At 49.7% G+C, this 26277-nt stretch overlaps 1 protein-coding gene across 6 annotated transcripts in view; it reads left to right on the top strand.

The window, feature by feature from the left end:
- Positions 1-1698: 1698 nt before the first annotated feature.
- Positions 1699-26277, top strand: part of LOC100625149 (guanylate cyclase soluble subunit beta-2) — a 65774-nt gene continuing 41195 nt past the window's right edge. Inside the window, exons 1-6 of one of the 6 annotated variants that reach the window (XM_084981607.1) lie at positions 1699-1830; positions 2092-3347; positions 3561-3650; positions 4959-5037; positions 7517-7590; positions 20283-20377. In XM_084981607.1, coding sequence (XP_084837733.1) covers positions 5035-5037; positions 7517-7590; positions 20283-20377 — 172 coding nt within the window. In that variant the 5' untranslated portion in view covers positions 1699-1830; positions 2092-3347; positions 3561-3650; positions 4959-5034. Of the gene's footprint in view, positions 1831-2091; positions 3348-3560; positions 3651-3995; positions 4064-4729; positions 4783-4958; positions 5038-7516; positions 7591-12107; positions 12546-20282; positions 20378-26277 lie in introns of those variants that run through there. The other 5 variants (XM_084981609.1, XM_084981610.1, XM_084981608.1 and 2 more) reach the window with 5 other exon arrangements.

Below are 26277 nucleotides of genomic sequence, written 5' to 3' on the forward strand. Positions count from 1 at the left end.
TGCTCAGTGGCCCAGACAAATGATGGCAGTGGCTGGAGCCTGGGCGGGGAAGGGGTGGTTCAAGATGCTTGGGTTTCCGCAGCTCTGGAGTGGGGCTTACAGGTACTTAGGCTTGCCCTGAAGTGGACACGCAGCTTGGGGGTTTTGGCCCAAGGAAACCGGAGGTACCACCATGGATGATTAAGCTGAGTTGGCCAGCAGGAGGGTTGGGGTGGGAAGTGAAATCAAAAGTTCTATTTGTATAAATTAACTTAGATCTTTCTATTAGAGCCCAGTGGGAGATTAGCCATCTGTGTGTAGAGCGCAGGAGAGAGGGCGGGTCCAGGGGCCTAAAGCTGAGCTGCCACTGCAGTGATGGGGTTGGAAGCCACGGGGAGAGGCAGTTCCCAAGGCGCTGCGTGGAGGCCTAGGGGGCAGTGAGGTGGAGGTCCCTCCCGGTGGGAGTACCCAGCACTTAGAGGTCAGGCGGCTAATGTCCTCTGAGCTGCGTCCCTCCCCGATCAGGATTTGCGGGCCTTCAAAGCTCCACGAAGAGGCCTTCCTCAGAGGGAGGAATTTCTTACTCGTCTCCGAAGCCTATGGTCATGTGGTCCTTTGGCCACACGGTGGCGCTTCAAACCCAACAATTACACTGCTTCCCTTTCTGGCTCAGAGAAGGCTTGAAATTCAAAGGAAAAGGGGGAGGAGATGCGTCCTCTCTCTGAGCGGCGCTCATAACATTGCCAGCGAGCAAGGGGTCTCGGGGAGCAGCGGGGGTCTCCCACCGAAGGGGAAGGCTCTGGTTTGAACTCAAAAGACCCAGCGTTCCACATTCAGAGCCCATTTTCCAGTTCTTTTCCCCCCACAACGTTGCCCCAATTCCACATACTAAGTAAAACGTCATGTACCAGCGAGCGTGATGCGTGAGAGAAAGCGGGCCTGAATGAGGCGGCGTCTTGACTTTGCTGGAAAAAGAAATTAAAACTAACATCACCTGACTCCAAGATGGGCCTAAGCTTCTTCCAGAAAAGAGAGCGGGGTTATTGCTCATTGTTTTCATTTTTCCTTGGAGGCTGAGTTTCAATACCAGCTCTACTAGCGACTATTTGGGGAGCCTGAACTTCTCTGTGCCTCGGTGGTGTCATCTTCCCAATCCCACGTTTGAGGATTGCGGTGAGGATGCCTTCGTGTTCAGTGGAACCAAATGAAATGACCGCTCTCCAGCCATCTCTGACCCGCAAGAGCCGTCCTTTCGTGTGGTCCGTCCGACAGTGCCTGGTGCCAGGCTTGGTGGCAGTGAGCTGTTATTGTCACAGCTAGCATGACAGAGTACAGCCAGCCCGGACCGATCATTTGGAAGATCAACGGATTTGTTTTCTGGACATTTTTTCCTGAGGATTCTTACTAGTGCGTGATCCTGTTGTTTCCCTGGACTAAAGTCCAAATCATGAAAACAGGCTTGAATGAGACCTACATGCACACAGCGCTGCCTCGAGCCAAGCCATTTTGATCTAAGCCGCCTCCTTTCAGTGAGGTATTTTCCCAGCAAGGGTGAAGGGCCAGCCGTCAGGGCACCACCCCTTCACCGAGTAAAGCTGAACCTCATCGCCTCTGGCGCTCAGGGCCTCCGCCTCCATCTCCCGCGAGCTTGCCTCTCCGAAAGGTGCTTGGCCCCTGGGACTGTATTGACACATCTCTCAGATGCACGCCCATCAGTTTCTCTCTTCTGTGGCTCTTTGCCTCTTTGAAAGCCCAGTGCATACTAGCTGATTCCCTTAGCCCGGGAAATACATGCTGTTTTCATTTTGGCAGAGTTTTCAAAGCTGGAGCCAAAAGTGATGAGAATTTCAGGTACTGGGCAGGCCCCTGGTGGGGGACATTTTTTATTCAAAGGGTCTCTGGGAGGCTAGGGGTTTGGCCACATCCCTCTTGGTGGCCCTGGTAGGGAGCCGAGGTAGCCTGGGGCTCCCACCCAGAGTATGGCCACTATGGTCCCAGGAGTTCAAAAGCAAGCAAATAAAACTAGTAGCAGTTGGGTTTTATCAGAGAAAGTTTTCTTTCCAGATACTGGATCCTGGCACATACCCCCCCATTTCTTTCCTCAATCTATAGAGACGGACCCCAGGAACCTTCCTCTGAGACTCCTGCCCCCCTCGTCACATGAGGTTCTCACTGCACATCGGACACAGACCACAAGAGACGAAAGGCTGCCTTGTGGGATCTCAGGATGTATCCTTGACGGCGCCTCGAATGAGGCTGCGTCGTCACAGGCCCACGTCTAACGTGGGGGTGAGCCCCGAACTCTTCATGCACCAAACAGGAGTCAAACGCTCCGAAGCCAGACACGGAAGAGAAACATCCTCTCCAATTCAACTCATATGAAGTTCAAGAGCGAGCAAAACTAATCTCTAGCGCACGTCATGGGAATAGCATTGGTTGGGGGCGGTAGGGTGGGCAGAGAAGGGGCGCAGAGGAACCTTCTGTCGTAATGGAGATGTTCTCTCTTTTCCATGGGGTTACAGAGCTGCAGACCTTTGTCGAAGGTCATGGACCTGCCCACTGAAGATCAAAAGAAGTAGTAGAGAGGGAGTTCCCTGGTGGTCTAATGGTTAGGATTCGGCACTGAAACTGCTGCAGCCCAGGTTCAAACCCTGGTTTGGGGGAACTCATATCCCGCATCAAGCGGCTTCACGCTGCAAGCCCCCCTCCCCAAAAAAGAGGAGGTAGCCGTGAGAAATGGCCCTCAGAACCCAAACCTCAGGAAGGAGGCCCCTCATGGCACGGAAGAGAAGGAGGGAGTTTCCACATACTGCACGTTCTCAGCAGGCTGTCTGCGCAGTGGAAAAACATATAAAACGTCAGCCAATTTTCCAGACAGTTTCAAAATCCAAGGACGTTTGTCTTGGTGCTCACGCGGCCTATGTCTTTTCAAATGTTTACAGAGTATTTACAGAAAGTCGTCCTTTGGGTGGCAGTGGTAATTAGGAAAACTGGCAGCGAAAATTAACACATACCATGAAAGAGAGATAATTGCTCCATTGCCATATACAATATTATTATCAAATGGCATTCACCGAGGAATCCAATTGGTCCCTACCAGCTCAAGCCCTTGTTCTAGGAAAGATCCCCCCTTCCTTGTTACCCCGAGGACGAAGCTGCCACAGCTCGCGAATGAGATGCCATATGGTACTTAACATCAGAATCAAAATGAGCTTGTGCTTTTTGTGCGAGATGCCGAAATTTATTAGAAAATCAGAAAGCCTCATTTCCACCAAGTTCCTGAGACCTGCCATCTGCTGCATGAGAAAGAAAATGGAGATTTTTTTTTTTTTTTAACCATTTACTTATTGTGAAGTGTGAGCGTACGGGTGCGTTTGCAAAAGCAGGGGTGGGGGCCGGTTTGGGGGGTGGGGGGTGCTGTAAGAGCGAGCCAGAGCAAGCCCGCTTGGCAGGGGAGAAAGGAGGCTGTCAGCTGAATGGTGGCACAAGGCTTGGGAAGCATAATTATGGAAATCACCTATTCCAGAGCAATTTTTTTTTTTTTTTGCTCCTTCTCCTGAACACATGTTCCTTCCACACAGAAACAGCAGAGAGAGAGGCCGGCTCTCAAGAAGAAGCACAATCTCTGTGTCACAGGGAGTTTCAACAAGCCCCAGCCTCTTGAGTATTAGGTCTGTCCGTGGAAAGGGCAGCGCAAATAAGACGGGAGCTAACAGACGGGGAGCTCAGTGGGTGGGGAGGAAGGAGGGCTTTCTCCAGGGAGATGCTGGGGTTGGGGTGGGGGTGGGGGGCAAGACAGAAGAGGGATCTGATGGGGGCAGCAAAGTAGTGCCCAGTTCACCGTGTCTGGAGATTTTCTCTAAGTGCTGGAGGCTGGGGATGCAAAGACAAAGGCGCTTTGTACTTTCAGAAGGGCTGTCAGCTGTTGGGGAATTCGCGGCGGGGGACCGCCTCTGCCTCCGAGAGATGCTGCCTTGCCCATGAGTCACACCCCTGTGGCGGCCCAGTACCTCCGCAGAGCACTGCAGCCCGGAGGGCTTACCTAACCCCTTGATTTGGAGACAGTGGTTTTACATTAGAGCTGGTATGTCTGTTGGCACAACTGCAGGCAACATTCACTAGACGTGGCTAGTGGCTGGCCTCTGATCCCAGCCCTCGGGAGCTGGGCCTCTAGCAAAGAGGCTTCCAGAGCCTGAAATGGAGCCGAGATGGGGGAGGGGGAGGATAAGGCTTCAAGGCACCAGGGAATTTCGCTTTATAACGTTCTGTAGTCAGGCTCAGGTCCAGACAGGCCTTTCCTGGACTGCCTCCAATAGGGTTAATTGAAGAATTAAAAAGATCTCTCATCTACGAGGCCATCCTCCAGCAGGATCCCAGGGGTGTCCTCGAGGTCAAGTTCAGGTTCTGGGAGTGCTCCAGGGCCTTGACGGGTCTTCGGGGAGCCCAGCCCACACCCTCGGGGCTCGTCGTCTCGGTGCCCTCACGCAGGTCGGTGACCAACAGTCTCTCCCTCGAAAGGAGGAACGACTTGGCCGAAGCCTTCATGGCTCAGGCGTCCTGGCCTCGCACCTGAGCCGATCCAGGGCTGGCAGCTTCCTCCAGAGCCTGTGCCCACCTCAGTGAGGACGAGCTGCGTGGGGGAGGAGCCCAGGGAGTTTCCGCATCTGCCGTGCGAGGCAGGAGGAGGAAGGGCCCGCAAGCCCCAGGGACCGACGTGATGAGGCTGTGCTCGCCCTCCAAGCCTCCTCCCACCGAAGGTAGCGAGGGCCGCCTCCCAGATGCTCAGAGGTCTTCTGGCTCCAGGTCTGCGGGCTCCGTGCGGGTGGCCCCTCCGGGAGACCTTCAGGGTCAGCCTTGGGGATGCGCCTGGTAGCAGGTCCCGAGCCCTCGGCCAGGGTGGGAAGGGCAGCCTTCCTGTTCACTCCCTTGGTGAATGAGGATCGGCTCTGATTTCCCCGGGGGCCGCCCCATCTCTACAGGACAGGCTTCGGCAGATACCTGGGCTTCTCCTGAACCGCTGGGAGCAGACCGGACTGAAGATACCTCGGTGGCAACATGGTAAGCGGCTTTCAGCGTCCTCTGTCCTGACTCCCCTTGGCCCCCATGCCCGGCAGCTACATCATGACAATTATTATCTGAGAACGGCTGTCCTCTCCTGAGCACTTGCTCAGCGCCAAGCGTCTCTTACCTATGAGCCCGTTTAATCCTTGCGACAACCCTGCGAGGAGAGGTCCATTCTCATCACCATTCCCCAGATGAAACAATTAGTAAGACCAGTGAGCTTTGGTGAAGGGCTGGGGTCAAACAGCTGGTAAGATGTGGGGTTGGCCGTCAAACCCTCAGTCTGACTCCAGAACCATTAACCCCAACAACGGTCCTCCAAGAGTGAGCGTTACTCTTTTGTTTATCTTGTGAGTAGACTGAGTTCAGAGAGGTTAGGTAACTTACCCAAAGCCACACAGCTGCAAAGCATAGAGATAGAAACCCCTCTGGCTCTAGAGCCCAAGCCATTTCTCTTAGCCACCCCCCCATCCCAAACTCCATCCCTCCCAACAGATGGGGGGCCCAGAAAGCAGAACTGGATGTGGGCTGTGGAGTCGTCTTTACAGAAGACTTAGCTAAACCTTCCTCTTTTTGGACATTAAGTAGAAACATTGCTTCTTTTGAATGCTGATGTTTCTCTGGGTGCCATAGTTACTCCTCGAGTATCTCCCCAAATCTTTGGGTGCCACCCGCCAAGAAGGGTGCCCACCTGCTTGATGATCTGACTAGTTGCCAGGGCTAGTTCCCAAGTGTTGGAAACCATGGGTGCTGGTGGTCATTCTCACCCGTTGCACCTGGGCCCTCAAAGGTACAAGGAGTGCGCCTCACAGAGCATCTTGTCCATGAGACGTCAATACAAAGACCTAAGACACACTTTGGACAAATTATGCGGAACCAGCCCCTTTTTGCTCTCTCTGGGGCCAGAGGAAGTCCCCCTGATTTCAGTGCCCAGGAAAAAGGTGTGTTTATAACCAGCAGAGGGTGAGGGGCTCTTCTCTGAACCATACACTCGGCTCCCCAGTGATTAGCTACACCACCAGCTTGGGGGGCTGTTGATTGCCAAGGGCTGGACTGACCCTAAGTCATCAAACCCAGTTCCATTACCCTGCGTGGTTATAACCAAGTGGCAGATGGCTGGGTTCCTTTGTCCTGGGTTCCCATTGTCACACAGTAGGAGGCTTAGGCGTGTTGTTTTTCATTGGAACTGGCACTCTTTTTGCAAAGATTTGTAGGGTGAACGGTGGCTGTCTTTGTCAATGTTGGATTGATTTTAACTGCCTTTAAAAGGTACTTAATGATTTTCTTGAGTTTAGACTTGAAGCTTCGATTCTCTTTTATTCAATAAGTATCTATTAAATACATCCTATGTGCCAGGGACTGTCCTGGCACTTTAGTTGAAATAGATAAATTATATCTACTTCCTGATCCCAAGGAGTTTGTAATTTAGCGAAGGGGTGGGGAGAAATAGCATATATGTATGTATCCATGTACACACATGCATTTCCTGTGCTGTGTTGATGGAAAGCTAGCTAGCTAGCTAGGCCTTGTGTGTGTGCATATGATACTTTAACAAGACAATCCCATGGTAATATGGACACACAGTGGTTGAGTGGTGAGCCTAGGACACAGGGAAGGCCAGCCGGTGTCTGGCACAGGGAGTGGGAACCGTCTCAGAGACAAGCTGGCCGTGGAGACGAGATTTGCCACAGGTGACTGAGCAAAAGGGGGCAAGACATCCGAGAGGTGCCCTCTGTTTGGGGGAGGGTGGGAGGCACTTTGAGTAAGCCTGAGGCTGGAGGAACAGGCAATAATAGAATGTAAATTAAGACAGTTACAGGAGTGCCCACCCCGGTGCAGTGGGTCAAGAATCCGACTGCATCTCCACAGCAGCAGCTTGATCGCTGTGAAGATGTGGCTTTGATCCCCAGCCAGCACAGTGGGTCAAAGGATCCAGTGTTGCTGCAGCTGCAGCCTGGGTCACAGCTGCATTTCGGGTTCCATCCCTGGCCAGGAAACTTCCATATGCCACGGGTGTGGCCATAAAATTAAAAAAAAAATTAAGACGGCTCGAGAGTGGGCTTTGAATGCCAGGCCAGAGTGCGGTGTTGTCAATGGGTCACACTCGAGGACAGGGAGAGCCAGGGGAAGATGAAGGAAGGGGCGCAGGCGGCGTGGAGGTGGGGAGCCAGAGAGGACGCACATCCTGTCCCCAGCAAAGAGCTGCTGGGGTGTAGAGCCCTGTCCTTCCTGGTGGCATCGGCCTCATTCAAGTTCTAATCCGAGTTCAATTTTTGCTCACGTGTTTGCTCTCTGGAAGTGACTTTTCCCTAATTTGGGAATGAGCACAGGAAACTCATCAGAAACAGGGAACAGGGAGAGTTCGTTTCCTCAAGAGGATGCAATTGCACGTTTCCTAAAAGCAAGCACTCAGGTGTCTGAGCCTGGGAGTTGCACGCTTCCTTATCCACAGGTCTCCTTTGTTCTGTGTTTCTAGTATGGATTCATCAACACCTGTCTGCAATCTCTGGTGATAGAGAAATTTGGTGAAGAGACCTGGGAAAAACTAAAGTAAGTACATTAAAGGCAAAACAGACTGTTCCAACTGGTAAAGGCTCTAGTGTTTTGAAGGTTACAAGGTTTTTACTAACTTCTGGGTTAAACCACTTGGCTGTTAGTGGGGAGAGCATGTCAAGTTTGGTTTGTTCTTTACGGCTGCCCATGGAAGCTCCTGGGCAGGGGATGGAATCTCAGCTATAGCTGTGACTTATGGTGCCAGAGCCTTAACCCACTGAGCCGGGCCGGGGATTTGAACCCGCGCCCCTGCAGCAACCAGAGCTGCTGTAGCTGGATTCTTAACCTAGTGAACCACAGTGGGCACTCCAAATACAAGTTCTTGAACGTATCAAGTAAATACAGAAAAAAGCCTGTGGTATCATATCTGTCTTTAAGGAAGTCTTGAGTCTCAATTCCTAAAACCAACCTCAAAACAGGGTTCCCCTGGGAATACTACCAATATTATTCTATCTTTTGTTTCATGTGTGAGTTCTCATTTGCTCTGTTTAATCGTGGAAGAGAAAGCAAGGGCATTGTTTCCATGGCACATAAATGGAACTGCCAAGAACCCACAGAGGAGGGGACACCTAAGCCTGTAAGTTCAGCCAGAATCCGCCCGTAGGTGTTCCCTGGATAACTCTTATAGCTTTTCCTCTCTGCCTCCGTCTGGGAAACCCTCAGCGTGGGGATTTACATCTCCGTAGAGTCCCCCATCTGATTCTTCGCATTTAACGCTGTCCCTCGGCTTTCTTAGAAGCCCCCAGCCTTAAAATGGTAGTGGGTGGCGTTGAAGGGGTCTCAGAAATTTCCTGGTCCCGTGAAGAGGGAGGAATTTAAAAATATGGAAAAATGATTAGCTTCCCCGGTTAATCAAGAACATGCAAATGCAAACAATGAAGTGCTGCTTTGCCTATTAAATCTCCAAAAAAATGTAGATAATAACCAATTCTGGTTACCATGCAGCAAAACGGGTAATGGCTGATGGCACTGTCAGTTAGTGCAGCCCTTTTGGAAAGCAATTTGATACCACGTACCAAAAGCTATGGGAATGGGGAAAGCTCTTGACAGTGTAATTTCATTCTTGAAAATTGATTCTTGAGAATGGATTCCCTTAGAAACACATACAACGTATATGCGTATATAGGTAAAAATAGGCAGTATAGCCCTACACTTATAAATGATGAAACAAAAAATTGCCTTAGAATGTTCGAAAGCAAATCAACAGACAAATGGGATGGCAAAAGACATATGCACCATTATTGGGATGCTTGCAAAAGTCACGAAGCAAACCTGTCAAGTTTTATGACAGGTTGTGTAAGTAAAAACAAACAAAATTCTCTCCCAAACAAGGTGTACACTTACGTAGCCATTGGATAAACTACACAAATGAAAAAAAAACCAAAATTATTATTCATAGTAATTGGATAGTAATTGTAATTAGAAAGACAAAATGCTGAATCACTGGCTTTTTCCTAATTCCTATGTGCTTTCATTGCTTTTGTAATCTTAAAATGCTTCGGTGCAACTTAGCGACTGAAATACACTAAGCAACTTAGTGCACCAAGCAACGGCAAATGCTCAGTGCAGACTTTCCTCTCCCGCATGTTACAGACCAAGTCGTTAGAGCTGCGAGTGAGGACACGGGTAAGCGGGAGGCTGAATGGAGGAGGAGCCCACGGGGCCCCACGGCCTCAGCTCCTCTGACCCCGTCACAGCAGACAACCTCCCACACGAGTGTACCCAGACCTCCTCATCTAGGCAAAGGCAGCCCAGGCCATTTCCCCAGCACCCCCGGGGTGATTTAGACTGTCACGTGTTCGGGCAGGGAAAAGGAGCTCTGGCCTCACACAGGCAAAGCATATTCATTGCCGAGTATTTCGAGGAGGAAGGCTGTCTCATTATGGTCGGAGAATGCTTGATCTGGTGAGCCCAGATCCCCTCATTTTTACAGGTGAGGAAACTAAGGCCCAGAGAGGTTAGGGGACTTGCCCAAAACTGCACAGCAAGTGGGCACCAGCACCAGATGCACTGTCAGAATCTTGAAGTGCTTCTTTTCTGCCTCCCTAAGTTGCCTTGGAAAGAACCATTTAAACACCATAAGACTATTTTTTAAATGCTTCTTTCATTGTAAGGTGTGGGGTAAGAAGAGGAAGGAAAGGAACAGTCTCAGAAGAAACACTTGCTTTGGGCCCAAGCCCTTTGGTAGTGATCTCACTAAGCCCAGTGAGAACACCGCAAGGCAGGGTTTTGTCTGGTTTCACCCAGAAGGAAACTGAGGCCCAGAGAGGACCTTGCTGACAGCCACAAGGCAGAGGCCCAGGGCTGGGACTCGCACCCAAGCCAGTGACTGCAAAGGCTCCTCTTTCTAATAGGCTATACCACCTGGAGGATGCAAGAGTGGCTGGCAAGGCAATGAGTCTTCCCCTTCATGCCGAGTCTCCGGATGAAGAGAGAGGGGATCTCTTTAAACACGTGCTCCTGAGCGCCTGTGGAAGGCCTGGTACAGTGAGAAGCACTGGAGGCTTATGAATCAAATAATCCGTTTTGCCTGGATGGATTTGTAATCTGCAGACACGTTACCTGGGACTTAGGGACTAGTGCCAAAGGCCCCTTCCAGACAGGAAACGGGCATCATTGGCTCTGCCGACAACTGGACAGGAGCAATTCCTCCACAGCCATGGCCCCTCCGCCTGCCAGAGGGTCAGCCGCCCCTCCCAGTGTGTGGTCAGTCCCAGGAGGAGGGAGAGAGGTGATGAGCGCAGAGGCCCTTGGCTGGACATTGCCGGGGGGGGGGGGGGCGCGGGGAAGCCACCTGGGGCAGGGGCTGTTTGCCCTCTCAGAAGGCTCTGGAAGTGGCTACACGTCCCTAGGAAGCCGTGCTGGGCTGCAGCAGGGGCGCCAGAGCTACAAGGCTTGGGGTCAAAGCCCAGATGCATCAGCTTCCACATAAAATGATACTAAAAGCAGCTGAGCTTGTAGGGGTTGTTGCAAGTGTTCAATGACAGGACACGAATGAGACGGGGCGGGGGGGGGGAATGCCTGGTCAGCGGCGAGCACTGAACAAATGTAAGCTGTGTGATCGGAGTGGATGTCCGTGATTTTCCAAGTCCTTTAACCCACGGAGCGAGGCCAGGGATCGAACCTGCATCCTCATGGATACTAGTCGGGTTCGTTTCCACTGAGCCACAACGGGAACTCCCAGTTGATTGATTCTTGACTGATAAATCTTGCATCATCCAAACTCTTGGTGAGGACCTTGAGCCTTAGCTAGTGGCCCAGAAGAGTCTCTCCTGACTAGGGAGGGGGTCAGGGCTCTGGAAAGAACTGGAAGGGACCAGAAATAGCTGGAACACTTAGACATCAATGCAGATGAAGCCACAGGATGTTTAGTCTGCCTGTAACAGGCAGCTAAATGGCATTATTTAAAGAAGGCCTCTTTCCCTCCTCTACATGTGGTCTGACTGGTGACCAGACCTTGACTGACTGCGATAGTCAACGTATCTTTGCAAACCTAATCCCCCCCAAAACAAAAAACTATCCCCACAACCTACCCCCCAACCAAAAAAAAAAAAAACCAAAAAAACCAAAAACCCATAAGTAGGTATGTAAGTATATAGAAGAAGCTTCGTCCGTTTTGGATCCTTGCTGTGACCTCACTAAAAGAAATGGCACTTCCCATGGCATTCCCAAAGAACGGCAAGCCCTGGTGTCCAGAAGAATGCTGAGGTGATCAGGACATTTGAACAAGAGGTGCAGAAAAGTGCCAGGGCATCAGAAACCTGTCCATGGACAGAGAACCCGGCAGGGCCATATTCTGAGCATGTGTCACTGGATTTCACCTCTTTCATCTTGAAGTGCTTTTTTTTCCCTGCTTAATTGAGTCTCAAAGGATGTGTTTGTATCTAGAGCACTAGACACCTATGCGATCATTTTGGAAATGAATCTTGAAACCAAAAGCAAAAAGCCTATATAACAAGCCCAACTGGCTACAAAAATTACATCGTATTAGAACTCATTTTAAAAAAAGATCTTTAATGCAGAAAACTCAACTTATAAAATGCAAGTTAAGGCAAGATTATTTGTGTGCAAAAAGATCTCCTTCGGGCTACATTTAAATAACAAGCTCCCTGGTGCTTTTAAAAGAGGATTTTAGCAGAAGAAAACTCCATCAATTCCTCAACAATTTTTAAGAAGAAACAATTGGGTAAAATGAAGTATGTTTCCAGACTTTATGACAAATTCTTTTTTCTATGAAATAATCAGAAACAGATGTTCAACCTCCTTTGCATTGTTTATTTCCCTCTCACAAAACCAAGATTTACAGATTTCTAATTATGAACCACTCGTTCATAACGTCCTGGCTAAAACGTTTATCAAGACTCAACAAGGAGAAGCAACTAATAGCTTCAAAAGAGAAGGCCCCTGGAGTCAGATAAACTTTGACTTTTTGCCCAAATCATTTACTAGCTGTTTGACTTGGGTAAGTTTATTTTCTCAGCGAGTATTTATTTAGCTCCTGGTGTGTGCTGACCAGAATTCCCGGCACTGGGAACAGTGAGGAAGTAAATAGATGGACGGGTCTGTCTGTGAGAATGCGTATTCCATTGCAGGGGGACAGACTGTAGACAAAATGAGTACATGAGATTCTTTCGGGTTGTGCTCAGTGCTATAAAAGTATAAGCTATTTGATAGTGACCAAGGAGAGAAGATGCCAGGTTCCCTGAAATGATCAGAAAAAGGCTTCTCTGCAAAGGTCCTATTTGCGTTGAAAGGCAGGAAGGAACCTTCTTTGCGTCAGGGAGGTATCTGTGTTCCCAGCAGAGGGAAGAGCAAGTGCAAAGGGCCTGAGGTAGGACTGAATTTGGTGAATTTGAGACCCAGCTGAAAATTCAGTGTGACAGAGGAGGACCATGAGCCAAAGGCTGGCAGGGGATGAAAGTGGACAAGTAGCTAAGGAGCAGACTATATAGGTAAGTAGGAGACAGAAAGAAGGTGAAATGTTATTCTAACTGCAGTGGGTGACTGAGGTTCCTGAGCCTCAGACGGTCTCTTGTGAATGGGGTAGAAAGGTTCTCATTTGTGCACTTATGAGGACGGACATAGGCAAAGGGTCTGGCACGGTGGTTGCAGAACCGAGTCCAGGATTTTGCTTGCAAGGATCAGCGATTCTCTCTGTGCAGAAGCTGAGAGGAGTCGGTCCAAGGATTCTGGGGACTCACACCTTCAGTGGCAGGAAGGGCAGCGAGACCTCAGAGGAAACGGCAGATCAGAAGGCCTTTCTCCATTTCTGTAGCTCCCTTCCTATTGACTCCCTTTTCCTGGCTCTTGCTCTGAAAGTCTCTTCATTTCTATTTTCAAACTTTGCTGTAACATCCTTTGGATTCGAGAGATCCCATCATCGGATTGGCTCGGTTTCTCAGTGTCTCAATTCCAGATGCTCTAAGACAGGATTCAATGGGCCAGCTTTGGTCAGGTGCCCATACTGCACCCAGTCAGGCAGATTTTGGCGGGTAGGGTCCCTAGGGAGAGGTTATGAGTGGGGCCACCGTGATTGACAGACGTGTCTTCTCCACTGAATACACAATGGGAAGGGGGGAAGGGCTGAGGACTTGCGTGTGTACAAAGGGAGGTGAATAAGGAACAGCAGGTGGGTGGTGGCTGCCAAGCCCAAACCAGTCCATTTAGGGTGAGGTGGATGGGGTTACACAGCTTCTGTCTGGGTCAGGGGTTCTTAGCCAGAGGGTCGTGGATGGGCTTGGGAGGGTCTGAGAACCTCCGAAATCCTCTATGAAAATGTGTGCATGTGTCTCCATGTATTTTCTGGGAAGAGGGTCCATGGTGGTCATTAGACTCTGCATGAGCTCTCTGACCTTAAAACTTCAGGAATCTCTGTCTTTATACATTCTCGGACTTTTCTTCTCACTAACTAAGACACGCTCCCGACATTCTGACTTCTTGAAACGCAGCCCTTCAAATACACTAAAAAACTGAGTCAGAAACGAGTGAGGATGGGCCCTCATTTCATGGCCCCTCCCTTTAAACTCCTCCGTTCCATGGACTCCCAAGCCTTTCACCCCGGCCTTAGAGGCGAGAGCACCCACACCCTTCAAGTTCCCTCCTTGCCCCATAAATAAAGCCAAGTAAAAAGGAGCCAAAGCCTGAGAGTTTCTATTTCTTTAACTTTTATCAGGGAATGCTGCCCGTCTGATAACTCATCCTGCCTTTTTGGCCGTGAATGTGTTTGCTGCTCTGTCTGGCTGCCCCCAATGCTGTCATCAGGACTGGAAGGGCCAGAGAAATCAGTCTGGTTAGGACATTCCGACTGGGGGACTTCCTTCCTAAAAGGTCCTATCAGAATATTCAAGGGCTCAGAAAATTTAAAAATACACGTGTAATATCGTGATATTATATATACATATATGTAAGAAATTGGTTTTCTAATAAAGATGACTGAAAATAAAACTTGAGAAATATTTTTGTCTAGTGGGAAGATATGGAAGGTAGATTTAACAGGCGTAGAAACATAAGACTTGATGCTTCTATCATTGGGAGAGCCTCCTTCCAAAGAGAATATAAAATTGCACATAGAAATTTCCTTCCAAAAGGGAGCACTTATCTAGAATAAGAAAAAAATTAAAAGGTGACAGATAATAAAACATGCAAAGGTAATGTTTGCTTATTAACTATTGACCCTCTTCTGTAATGCTTTTGCTCGCTTCATCAGCTGCTTTTGGTTCGCCCGTTCATATGACATTGATTCCGTAAGATCATTGCCCACGAAGAGACTAGAATGAACGTTCCTCCGACGTGGCCGGCTAAAGGGTGTTTTTTATTGTGTGGTGTTCTCAGGGGCCGCTTAGGCAGATTTCTCTCTGTACCTCTGCAATGGTCTCAGCAGTTTCTTGTCAAGGCGCACTTCTTTCCTGGTGGCGAGTCCCAGGAGGACAACACCCCTCTTCCCCTCACCTTTCCAACCCCACAAATCCTCTGGCATGAGGTGGTCCCCAGTTAGGGAAGTGTGGCCTTTCCTTTGATGCCTTTTTTGGGGTCACGCTGAGGTGTGGATGCTTGTTGAGTCTTCCCCGGGGAAGTGGCCCTGGGGGCTGGATGGCCTGAGTCCCTCCCACCGGCACCTGGGACCAGCACGGTTTCAGGGTCCCCCTCCCCTGCCCCCAGGCTGAGGCTGGCTCCAAACCAGAGAGGGTTGGGCAGGGCTGGTTCCTTCCCAGAAACTTCAGCCTCACTGGCTTCTCAAGCACATCTGATCCCTCTGGGTGTACGTGAGACCTTCTCAAACATTCTGGTCTTAGGTAGCCTTTTTATTCTTAGAAACTGTTGACAACCCCAAGAGCTTTTGTTCATTTATTGGTATTTACTATCTTAGAATTTGCAACTGAGAAACTTTTAAAAAGTAGCTATTAATTCGTCTAAAAATAACAATAAACCTATTACATGTCAGAAACATTGTGAAAAATAAGCGCATCGTCCAGATTAAAAACTTGCAAGAGCGAACTGTCACTCTTTCGATTTTTGCAAAATCATTTTAACGTCTGAATTGCTAAGATACCTAAATATTCTCTTCTGCACCCTATCTGTTGTGAGCTGTGGCTCTGGTTGAACTACACGAAGAAAATCTAGGAGAAAGTACTTTAATGCTCTTTTCAGATAATTGTGGAGATCCTTTTAAACCTCAGCAAAGCTCCCCAAGTGGTCCTTTCTCAAAGATCAGCTCCAATATTGAGAGTGAAACCACACCAATGACCTTTTTGCACTCCGTAACGTCAGAGTCCCGTGGCCTATGTTGCCCTTTGGAATAAATCTTTTCTCCTCGTTCTGTGCTGTCAGGCATTAGTCATTTGGAAAGTCCTGGATCCCTGAGTTATGCTGATGTGATGAAGGCTGACATGATGCAGCAGGTTATGCAACCGCAAAATCGCATTTGTCACTATCACCGCCATTCTCCTCAAAGCCTCTTAGGATTGGGGAGCTAATGAGCTGGTTCACAGTAGCAGATCCAAGTTTTCCAAATTTCCAATTTTCACTTGAAAGCTTGAGTTTTATCATTGGCAACAAATTCTGTCAGTTATTTTCCCCAAAATGACAAGCTAACTTTGTTCTTTTTAAAAGAAAATGTCTGCCAAATATCCAAGTCTGAGTAACCGTTATTCGTCTGTCAGTGGGTCTTTCAAGTAGAAATGATATTCCGTGAAAAGGGGGGCTGATTCAGCTCCGAAAAACAATTGTCAAAGTGCTTTTCCTTGCAGGGACCCCTCTACAGCAAAGCTCTGTGTGCATGCACTTCCCACTGTGTCATGCTGCATGTTCAGAAGATGGGTTTCGGGGCCGAGATCTAGTAATACTGACATTTCTTTACTGTATCATAAAGGATGATCTGAAGTGAAGCTGGCATCTTTCTTTTTTTTAAAACCATGAATGTGTAGCTGTGAAGAATATAGTGACGAATTAGTCCCTTTGAGTACCCCTGGTTCTTCATGCTTAGGCACCAGAAGTTTACCCACCAATACTTTTGCACCGTTAGCACAAGCATCAGCCAGGGAAAAGGGCAAATAATGTCTTGATTTTTATCATGAAAATGGTTTTGTCCTCGTGGAGTCCTCAAAGCATTTTAGGGACCCCCAGGGGTTCCTTGGAACACAGATTGAGAACTGCTGGCTTAAGCAGCGGCAACTCTCGAGTCACATCCTGTGTTGGCTCAGGGACAGCAAAGGGCAGGAGAGGGGAGGGATGTACATCAAAATCTCCATGGAAACACCGACCAGAACCAGGACTGTCATTGTAACGATGAAAAGGAGGCACAGTGAGATTTGTTTCGAGTTATCTGGATGAACCTTGGCAGAGCCAGGATTAGCTTCCGGGACTCCTGACTCACATGCAGTGGACGTGTATGCCTCTATCAAGTTTGGGGTCTCCTAAATTCTCTAAGACTAGCCATCAGCCCCCTATCGTGTGCCAGGCGCAAGAGTAGATGTTGGAGATGCGAGATCAAATGACATTTCCCTGCCCTTGGGGACTCTAGTCTAGGGGGCATGTGGACAGCCAAAGCCAGGCTTTCCCTTGCAGCGGGTTGAGAAGGATAAATACGGGGAGGCTCTGAGCTCAGTCTCAGGCTGAGCTGGGACGACGGAACAGAAGTTGGGCAAAGAGAGGCAAACTATTGCCTTTGGTGTGGATGAGCAATGAGCACCTGCTGTAGAGCACTGGGAACTATATCTAGTCACTTGTGATGGAACACGATGGAGGATAACGTGAGCAACAAATGTGTGTGTGACTGGATCTCTTTGCTGTAACAGTAGAAAATTGACAGAACTCTGTAAACTAGCTATAATGGAAAAATAAAAATCATGGAAAAAAAAAAGTTGGCCAGGAAAGAGGGAGTGTGGGCCCTTCCAGAAGAGGGAGGGTTTGTGGGAAGATGGGGGGCCAGGAACCGGCGTGGCTGGGACCTTGAGGCGCTGGAGGAGTTGGGGGATGGGAGAGGCTGGAGGAGAGAAGGGAAGACTGTCTCTGTCAACCCAAGAAGTCTGGACTTGTCACAAGAGCCTGGGGAGCTATGGGCGCCCGCTGGCGACAGGCCCAAGTGACAGGCTGGTGCTTCTTCCTAATACCAGATGGTCATGCGACCAGGACAGGCCTCTCCATCCCCAGCTCCACCTGGGGTCCCGCAGCGACACTCAGCTTTGTTACATGAACTCCCCACCTGCCCTAAGGGAACTCTTGCGGCAATGATTTCCCACGCGTTAGAAGCAGCCCCATTCTCTTGGCCTGAAACCTGCTACCAAGTGCTATTTATTTTTCCTGTGGGTTTTACGGCTCACTCCGGACTCTTAGAAACCGTGACATCAGCCTAGTCATGTTGAACGATGCAGGATCTATAATTTGAAATCCTTTGCCTTGCCAGATTGAATCCTAGAAAGTGTTTCTGAGCAGTGGTCACCAAACCTGGGGAGTCATCGAGACAACTTATTCCAAAAAAATACGGGTTTCCAGACACCACCTCCAGGGCCCAGGAATCTGTACATTTATTTTGCTCCCCAAGTTATCCTGGAACAGGGACCCGGCCCTGGTTTCCTGCCCAGATATTTTGGATATCACTCGTTGGAACTAAAGAGGAATATGCATTTAATGGGCTGACGGTTGTAGTTAAATACTGGCCTCACCAGATCTCCTGGAGAGGGGTCTCTGTGACCACCTACGTGGTTGGCATTTTTCACAACCTCTTACTTTGTTTCCCACACTCGTGGATTTTCCAACCCCTGCTCTCGACAACGTATTTTCTTTAGGCCATTTTGTGCTCTTTCCCTTCTTACCAGAGGCTTTGCCATCGCGTTAGAAAGATATCAACTGGCTGATTCATTTTTTACATTCTTGGTTCGCCACGTTGTTTCACTAACGCAGGTGAAATGACTGTGTGCAGGTGTGCACTGACTCTTCTCTGCAAAATCTTGGGGGTCGATAAACAAGTCTGACAGTCTCTGTAATCGTAACAGTGTGAGCAGGTCTGGCTTTCTTTCCAGAAACATGCAACCTATATAGAACCCATGTCCATCGTTGAGGCTCAAGTATTATCAGCTCAGCCTACAGGAAAGAGGAGGCTGCCAGGCCCAGACAAGGATGAATGGGTTGGTCCCACCAAAGGCCTGGGGAGGCCAGAGTTTGTTCCATTTCCAGAGGTGGTAGAGACAACATAAGCCTTCTGGGGTTTTAAGGACAAACCATGACAACACGTCAAGTTTGATCTTGGGTCTTGCCCATCATGTTTCTGCTATGGTCACAGGCACAGAAGCAGGGCACACATTTGCACAAAGGCCCACGTGCCCTGGGGAAGAGGTGGAGGGTTCTGGCCACATGGCAGAGCGCTCCCTGCCTAAGGAAGCCCTGGTGGTTTCAATCCCCCATCTGCCCAGGCCCCTCGTCCACCTTTTTGGAACAGCCGCACATGCTGAGGCTTCGAGGCCCCTCCTGGACAGATGTGAACCCAACAGGAAATCTTACAAACTGCAGGAAGCCCTTGAGGAGCTTCTAGTTCTGTGATGCACAACTATGGGACAGGGCTCCTGGGGCTAAGGATCCCCACTGAGTGTGTGAAGGAGGAGGAAGGCAGCCGGGGAACATGGATTTCATCGCCCACTCCCTTTACTTTACAGATAAGGAAACCAAACGCCAAAGGGGGGGAGGGTTTTACCCTTGGAGCTCATTTGCATCAGGCTCGGCCTGGAACAGTCTTTAGCCTCCCACTCTGAGTCACCCCCAGGGCCCCAGGCCACCTCCGTGTCCTCTGTACTGTCACCGCCCTCTTTGCAGTTGTGACAGAGCTTCTCAGTTTCCCCCAGCTCCTTCCCTTTGGTCATCCTGTTTTACCCTCATCTGCTCCTGTCGGAAAAGCAGGACAGGTGTCATTGCCCCATCTTACAGTGAGGAAGATGAATTCCAGAAGAAGAAAGGAGTGCTTAGCCTGGAAAAATTTAAAGATTTAGGAATGGCTAAGGATCTTCAAATACAGAGGGCTTGGGATCTGGAGGTGGGACCAGCCCAGTCTGCTCTTTCCCCCAAGGGCGGAACTAAAGTCAGTTGCAGCAGCGAAAGGCAGGAGCCACATGGGCTTCGGAGCTCAGAGCCCAGATCCTTCACTTGTCAACTGTGTGATCCTGGCGAGACCCTCAACCTCTCTGGGCGCCAGTTTCCTTACCAGTACAGGGGATGATTAGACATCATCTGTCATCTCTGGCCCAAAGGAGATGCTCAACAAATAGAAGGTATGATTGGGGCCCAGAAATAGGTTTCAGCTCAACAATAGGAAGGAACTTTCTATCAGAGACAACAGTCTGTAAATGGAATATACTCCCCTGCAGAGGGTGAGCTTCTTGTTAAGAAGCAAACAGTCTTGTGAAGGACTGGGATTGGACAATTAGGAAATTTCTCTTCTCTCCCAGTTCCAAGATCCTGTGATGACTTCTGGGAGAACTCAAATGCTCTGTGCTCTTCTCTGTTCTTCAGACATGCTCTCTGCTGCCTCAAAGCGCATTCTCTCTGTCCAGAGGCTCCTGTTTCTTTGCCTACCCAGTCCTCAGTTTCAGTGGAACCTCCCGTTCTTATGGGACAATTCCCTGACCAGCCTCCTTCCCCCTGAATTGCCAACTGCAACTTCGTGGTTCACACAAAAACCAAGCCAAGAGTGCCAGCTTTCTGACTCTTCACCAGGCAGGCGAGCTGTTACAAGACCAAAATCTATCAGTCTCTCCAGCTGAACACATTGCAAAACCATGAGATTCTCAGGGAGCTGCTCTCCCTGCTTCAGAAGAGGCGGCTCCATGGTCACGGAATTCTAAGTTCACTACCGTGTATTAGGTTTTTTAACACGTGCCAAGCACAGTGCTGTTTGCAGGGGCCTCAAAGCTAAGTCACAAGAGTCATGCTCAAGGAGCCCATTCTAGGGGGTAAGTAAGATCAATACTCTTGATTGAAGCTGGGAAAACTCCTAGCCTATGGTGGGTACTCGAGAAGGGAGCTCTTGGCCCAAACTGGGGTCCAGGGAAGGTGTCTTTGAAAAGCAGACACCCACACACTCCAATGCTTTTCATTTCTTATGACCAGGAGTGGTGTTGCTGTACCTTGCTGTGTTGGTGGACACATTCCCGGGGCCAAGCTCCAGTTGCTGTGTTCTCATTGCATCTTGATTTATCTTTCAGAGCTCGTGTGGACGTGCAAGATGCCTTCATGACCTATACGGTCTATGATGATGTCATCACCATTAAGCTCATCCAAGAGGCCTGCAGTGTTCTTGGTAAGTAGCAGAATGGGGCTTTTTTGGTTTCCTGGGGCTGCTTTGACATCGTACAATCAATTCCCGTTCTTTGCCATAGTTTTGCTTTATAAAGTCTCTGCAAACACCCAATTAGCAAATACTGAGCCATTGTTTCTAGAGGAAAGGCAGGGTTAATTTCCTGAGAGCCTCTGGCCATATTTTCATTTTCATAACTTATAAATACATCATCTTGTTTTTGTGTGTTTAAATCTGTTTAAAGACACCTTATTTCCTATGTACTGCTGATTCATTCCCATTGAACTCCTGGCTAATGGCACTATAACTCGTGCCTGAAGAAATCTTATCTAAGGCAAGTATTTTCTCCCTAAGGCACATCACAGCCTTCTTGGGCTCAAGAACACTGGACAGCAGTTCCCACCATGCTTGGGACATTTTAAATGGCAGAACCACCAATAAAATGTACACAACCTGCAAGAAAAAAAAAGCAAAAACACAAAACCATAGCACTCAATAGTTGGTTGAGAGGACACTTGTTTGTAGTCTGAGACCTGAAACCAGAAGGGAGCAGTGTCTGGTTCAGCCTTTGCTAGAAACATGCGTGTTTGGTGACTCAGTTTTTCTCTGCTGTGTGTATCCATGAGTGACCACAAAAGCTCTGTTGATTTGGGGCTTCCAAATGCAGTGGAGGGAGCAGGTAAACCTGCAAACACCCAAGCTACAAATAGTGAGGATCAACTCTACCACAAGCTGGGTGATTAAAACAACAGACATTTGTTCTGTCGTAGTTCAGGGACTGGAAGTTTACAGTCAAGGTGCTGGTCGGGCCGTGTTCCATCCGAAGGCTCCAGGGAAGAATCCTTCCTCTCCCGGGTTCTGGTGACCCCTAGTGCTCCTTGGGACATCGTATCTCCAATCTCTGCTTCCATTTCATGTGGCGCCTCCCCCAGCTTGTCTCTTCTCTACGTCCAAAGCCCCCTCTTCCCACAAGGAGTGCAGTCGTACTGGGTTTCTGGTCTACCCTCATCTGGCAATCCATCCTTCCCATTGGGTAACTTTAGGCTTCTCCTAGACAAACATTGTGAGCAACACTGAGGTTCCTCCTCAGCATCACCTTGGTCATATTTGGCCTTGCCCTTGACTCTGACGGATGTTGTAATATCTTGGAAATGGCTTGTCACAGTGATTTCTGGGTGTCATGAGCAACAGCATGGAGAGTCCCATTGAGTTTACCTGCAAATGGACATGGTGTGCTTTATGGGTGCCAAGGGTCCTTCTCCCCATCTGCTCTGCCATGGGACATCTTCCCATCTGCTTAGACATTAAAATACCACTGGTGGGGTCCCAATCCGGGGACTGTGTGTAGATGGTCTCCCTCATAAGACACATGCACTCGCAAAATGGATTTACCAGCAAGGGATGGTTTATTATATTAACTTGTTCACTCCCCAGGCTCTAATGTGCAAAGGCACAGGACAAAGAGAACTTGCTTTCTCGCTTTCTAGCGTAATGACCCAGGACAACCTATTTAATTGTAAGTTTCTTATCATTCAAATGAGAATAGTAAGATCCACCCTTCAGAGTTTTGAAAATTAAAGGAGGTGATGGATGTGAGTGCCCCCAATGTGACATCATATAATAAGCTCCAACAAACAAAAAACAAAAACAAAACCTCCTTTCCTTCCCTCTGTGTTAATTTCCTGAGGCTGCTCTAACAAAGTACTGCCATAGGGTAGCTTCTGACAGCAGAAGTTGATCCTCTTGGGTGTAGAGACTGAAAGTCCAAATTCAAAGTGTCAGCAGGGCGAGTTCCTCCTGGAAACCCCAAGGGAGGAGTGGTGCCAAGCCTGTCTCCTGGCTTCTGTTGGTCAGAGCTGCCCTTGGCTCATAGCTGGTGGCTCCAGCTTCTGCCTCCATCCTGCCAGGGCCTCCTTCCCTGTGTCTTCACGCGGCTTTCTTACACAGTCACCTCGCTGGATGAGGGGCCCACCCTAACCCAGCACGACCTCACCTCCATGTAACTAGTGATGTCTACAAAGACCCCATTTCCAAAGAAGGTGACATTTGGAGGTTTCAGGAGGACATAGATTTGGGGAGGGGGGCACTATTCAACCCAGTCCATCCTCCTTCCATGTCACCAGCACTGGGTGCACAGTGAGGTGGGACTGGAGGGCAAGGAAGGAAGTGGCCTTCCCGTCCCAGGTTCTAGGGCTTGGCCTGTAGGAAGCACTCCCGGGCCCTCTGATAACACCCCCCTTTCAGTCCCTCGCCCGCTCCTCACAGCCACGTGGCTTTGGGTCATGCTGGGGTGGCACTGAGGGAAGATCACAGGGGAACACTGCGTCAGCATCCTGGCCAGGCACCCGAGACCTGGGAGCAGGCCTTTTGGAAATGTGGGTGGAGCCCGGAAGCTTAAGACCTCAAGGCCAGTTCTCGTGCTGCCCCCAGGGGCTCAGGAGGCAGGGGTGTGGTTGCCAGCTCATTTCATGGCACCTCTGAGGACCCAGCAAGCCGGCTGTTCTCCAGGGAACCCTTCCTGAGGCAGTCGCAGATTAAGGCCACAGTCTGGCCAGCCCAGTGGGGGTACATGAGAACACACCAGGACAGCGAGCTGCCCTTAAGCCCACAGGGACAGGTGGCTTCACCGGAAGGCGGCAGTCACGTGTAGTGCACCTTCTCCAGTGAGGTGTCGTGTTTATCTCCCTTCCCTTTGAATCTCAGAAAAATTCACTGATTAAAAATGAAACAAACATGCCAGCCTTAGCCTCACACACCTGGGCCCGCTGGCAAAGAGGGCTCCCCCCTGGCTTTTCCCATGGCAATTGCACTACATCTGCATCCCTTCTCATGTCCCTGGTCAACTCCCAGATGTGGAAAACCTTCCGAGCACCTGCATCCAAGAGAAGCAGGAGACTCCACAGAGCTGGGAGGGGTGTGGCGGAGGCTGAGGGAGGGAGCAGATAGTGTGTGATGAGCCGATCCCTTCCGGGCTGGGTGGCCACCTGCTGCCCTTGGCTCAGGTTTGTCCGAGCCAAGCAGGGGTCAGAGGTGCCAGTGGAGGAACCTGGAGTGAAGAGGAACCCAGGGTGCCAACTGGTCATTAACCTCCAACCAGACGTGTGTCAGCGCCCAGTCACTTGTCACGTGCACTTCCTAACAGAACTTGCTCAGGTGCTTTCTGAGCCTGGAAATAAGAAGCAGGGAGTGCAATGTTCCTTTGACCCTTCAGCTCCTTGAGTTTGGGCTCCAAGCGCAGCAACACCTCCGGACACCATCCACAGCCAGTGCCCAGCCTCCCCTGGCAGTGACCCTTTGAGAGAGGAGGCAGGTGGTTGGCGGGCAGGGCTCCGGAGGCCTCCCGGCACCACAGGTAGGCACCCCCACACCCCTTCCCAAAGGGGCTCAGAGAGCTTCCAGGGAAAAGGTGGGCTGGGGCCTGGGCGGCATCCACACCACAGGCAAATCCCACTCCCACCTGGCCTTCCTGATGGGGCGGGGGGCTCCCAGACCTCTTTGTCACCCCGCAGCTGATGCCAGGGGACTTGAGCTGTCAAAAGGCAGGTGGAGTGAGGATTTTCTGCAGGAGGCTGACTCCAGGGTGTCTGTTCTTTACAGCACTGGGCTGCCCCTGGGCTGGGAGCCCGGACCCCGCTTCTCCTCCTAACAGCATCTTTCTGCCCCAGTGCGACCGCTCTGACTCCTTGTCCAACGCACTTCCTGGGGGGAGGGAGTTCATTTTCTTCAACATTGCTTTTTAATATATATATTTTTTCTTTTTAGAGCCATTCCTGCGGCTTTTGGAGGTTCCTAGGCTAGGGGTCCAATTGAAGCTGTAGCCACTGGCCTACATCACAGCCTTAGCAACGGGGGATCTGGGCTGCACCTGTGACCTACCCCACAGCTCAGGGCAATGCTGGACCCTTAAACAGTGATCGAGGCCAGGGATCAAACCTGCAACTCATGGTTCTTAGTCGGATTCAGTAACCACTGAGCCACGAGGGGAACTCCAGCTTTTTAGTATTTTTTAACTTGTGGTTATGATATGTTAACCTGTGGTTAAATGTATTTCTTAAAATCATGTGGACACTTTATTCTAACATGCACTACCCCACAGACCACAGGATCTGCAAAACTTAAAGGAGTTCCTCTTTGAACTTATAGGAAAAGTTTGGTCATCTCGTGATGTGGAGCAGGGATCTGTAAGAAACAGATTCCCCCCAAGATTTTTAAAATCTTTTTACTTAAGATTTACTGTGGACTGAATTGCGTCTCTTCCCAAATGGGTATGTTGAAGCCCTAACCCACTATCGTGATGGTATTTGGAGGAGGGGCCTTTGGGAGATAATTAGGTTTAGAGGAGGTTATGGGGGTGGGACCCTTCTCATGGGATCAGTGCCCTTTAGGAAGGGACACCAGAGAGCTTGTTTCTCTTTCTCTCCCCCTCCCTCTCCACATACACAATATGAGGACAGAGGGAGAAGCGCTTTCACTAGAAACTGGCCATAGTGGTACCTTAAACTTGAACCTCTAGCCTCCAGAATTATGAGGAAATTAATCTGTTGTTTAGGCCACTTTCTAGTCTAGGGAAAGGAGCCCTAGCAGACCAGTACAGAAACTCTAAGAAGTTTTTCGATGTTCAGAAAGAAAACACACATCTCTTATCGCACCCAGGCTGTTTTTGTAACCATGTGTGATTGTGGACACTGTAGCGTGGCGGGACCTGTAGCAGAGCTCCCATCACAGCTCCACACCACCAATGGGTTTTGAGGCAGCAACGCAAGTTAAGAGACCAATGTGTGGGCTGACCCTCCTCCGCCTTCTACCCAAGGCCAAAGGCTATCACTGTGATTTCTCCCTGGCTAGCTGCAGAGATCAGAAGGGTGTTTTCTTTTCTTTGGGTTTTTTTTTTGTCTTTTTACTATTTCTTTGGGCCACTCCCGCGGCATATGGAGGTTCCCAGGCTAGGGGTCGAATCGGAGCTGTAGCCACCGGTCTACGCCAGAGCCACAGCAACACGGGATCCGAGCTGCGTCTGTGAGCTACACCACAGCTCATGGCAACGCCGGATCGTTAACCCACTGAGCAAGGGCAGGGACCGAACCCGCAACCTCATGGTTCCCAGTCGGATTCGTCAACCACTGCACCACGACTGGAACTCCCAGAAGGGTGTTTTCTTCTTGTTTATCTCAGTAACACCTGCTGGCCTACCTCTGAAGGAGTGGAAGTATGGCGAGAACAGTTTTCAAATGAAAAGTTGGGATTCAAAATTCTGTAAACACAGATATGAGATCTGGAATCAAGATGGCCCTGGGGGGGATGGGCCGTGTGGCTTCTCTCTCTCTCCATCTATCTATGGACCAGCATAGGTAGAGAGAGATACAGATATACAGATTGACAGGGTGGGTAGGTCTCTAGCAAAGGCTTTGGAATCGACCTGGGCGAGAGCCCTGGCTGGATATCTGTCTGTCTGACTGTCTCTCATCTACCTCCCATCAAACAGAGAGAGGAAGGCCCTGCCTGAAGGCCGTCTGTTTAACAAAAGGCCCTGGTCAATTGAGACAAATGCTTCCGCTAGACAAAGAGAAAAGCGTGTTCAGTTACCACCAGCTAATGCTCTGCCTTCCAGTTGGGCTCCAGAATGCCGTTTCTCTACCTTTCAGCAATTGCTGGGGCTTTTCCAGACCGCTCTGCGCTTTCTAATTGGCATAATTCAGGATGGGAGCAGATGGCAGGTTGAGCCTCGCGTAAGAATTGTTCTGTACATGAATAAGTGCCTACTTAGTGTGTAAGTGGGTTATTAGGGATCTGAAGTGACAAAATTCAAAACAACACACAACAGCCATTTGGCACAGCTGTGCCCGTCTAGACCTCACTCGCTAAGAAACCAGGGGTAAAACGCATTTCAACAGTCAGCTCTCAGC

The sequence above is a fragment of the Sus scrofa genome, chromosome 11, assembly GCF_054392235.1.
Source record: "Sus scrofa isolate SSC_HxYL_T2T_F1_AM1 chromosome 11, Sscrofa_HxYL_maternal_Yorkshire_Landrace_v2.0, whole genome shotgun sequence".
In the NCBI taxonomy this organism is placed as follows: domain Eukaryota; kingdom Metazoa; phylum Chordata; class Mammalia; order Artiodactyla; family Suidae; genus Sus; species Sus scrofa.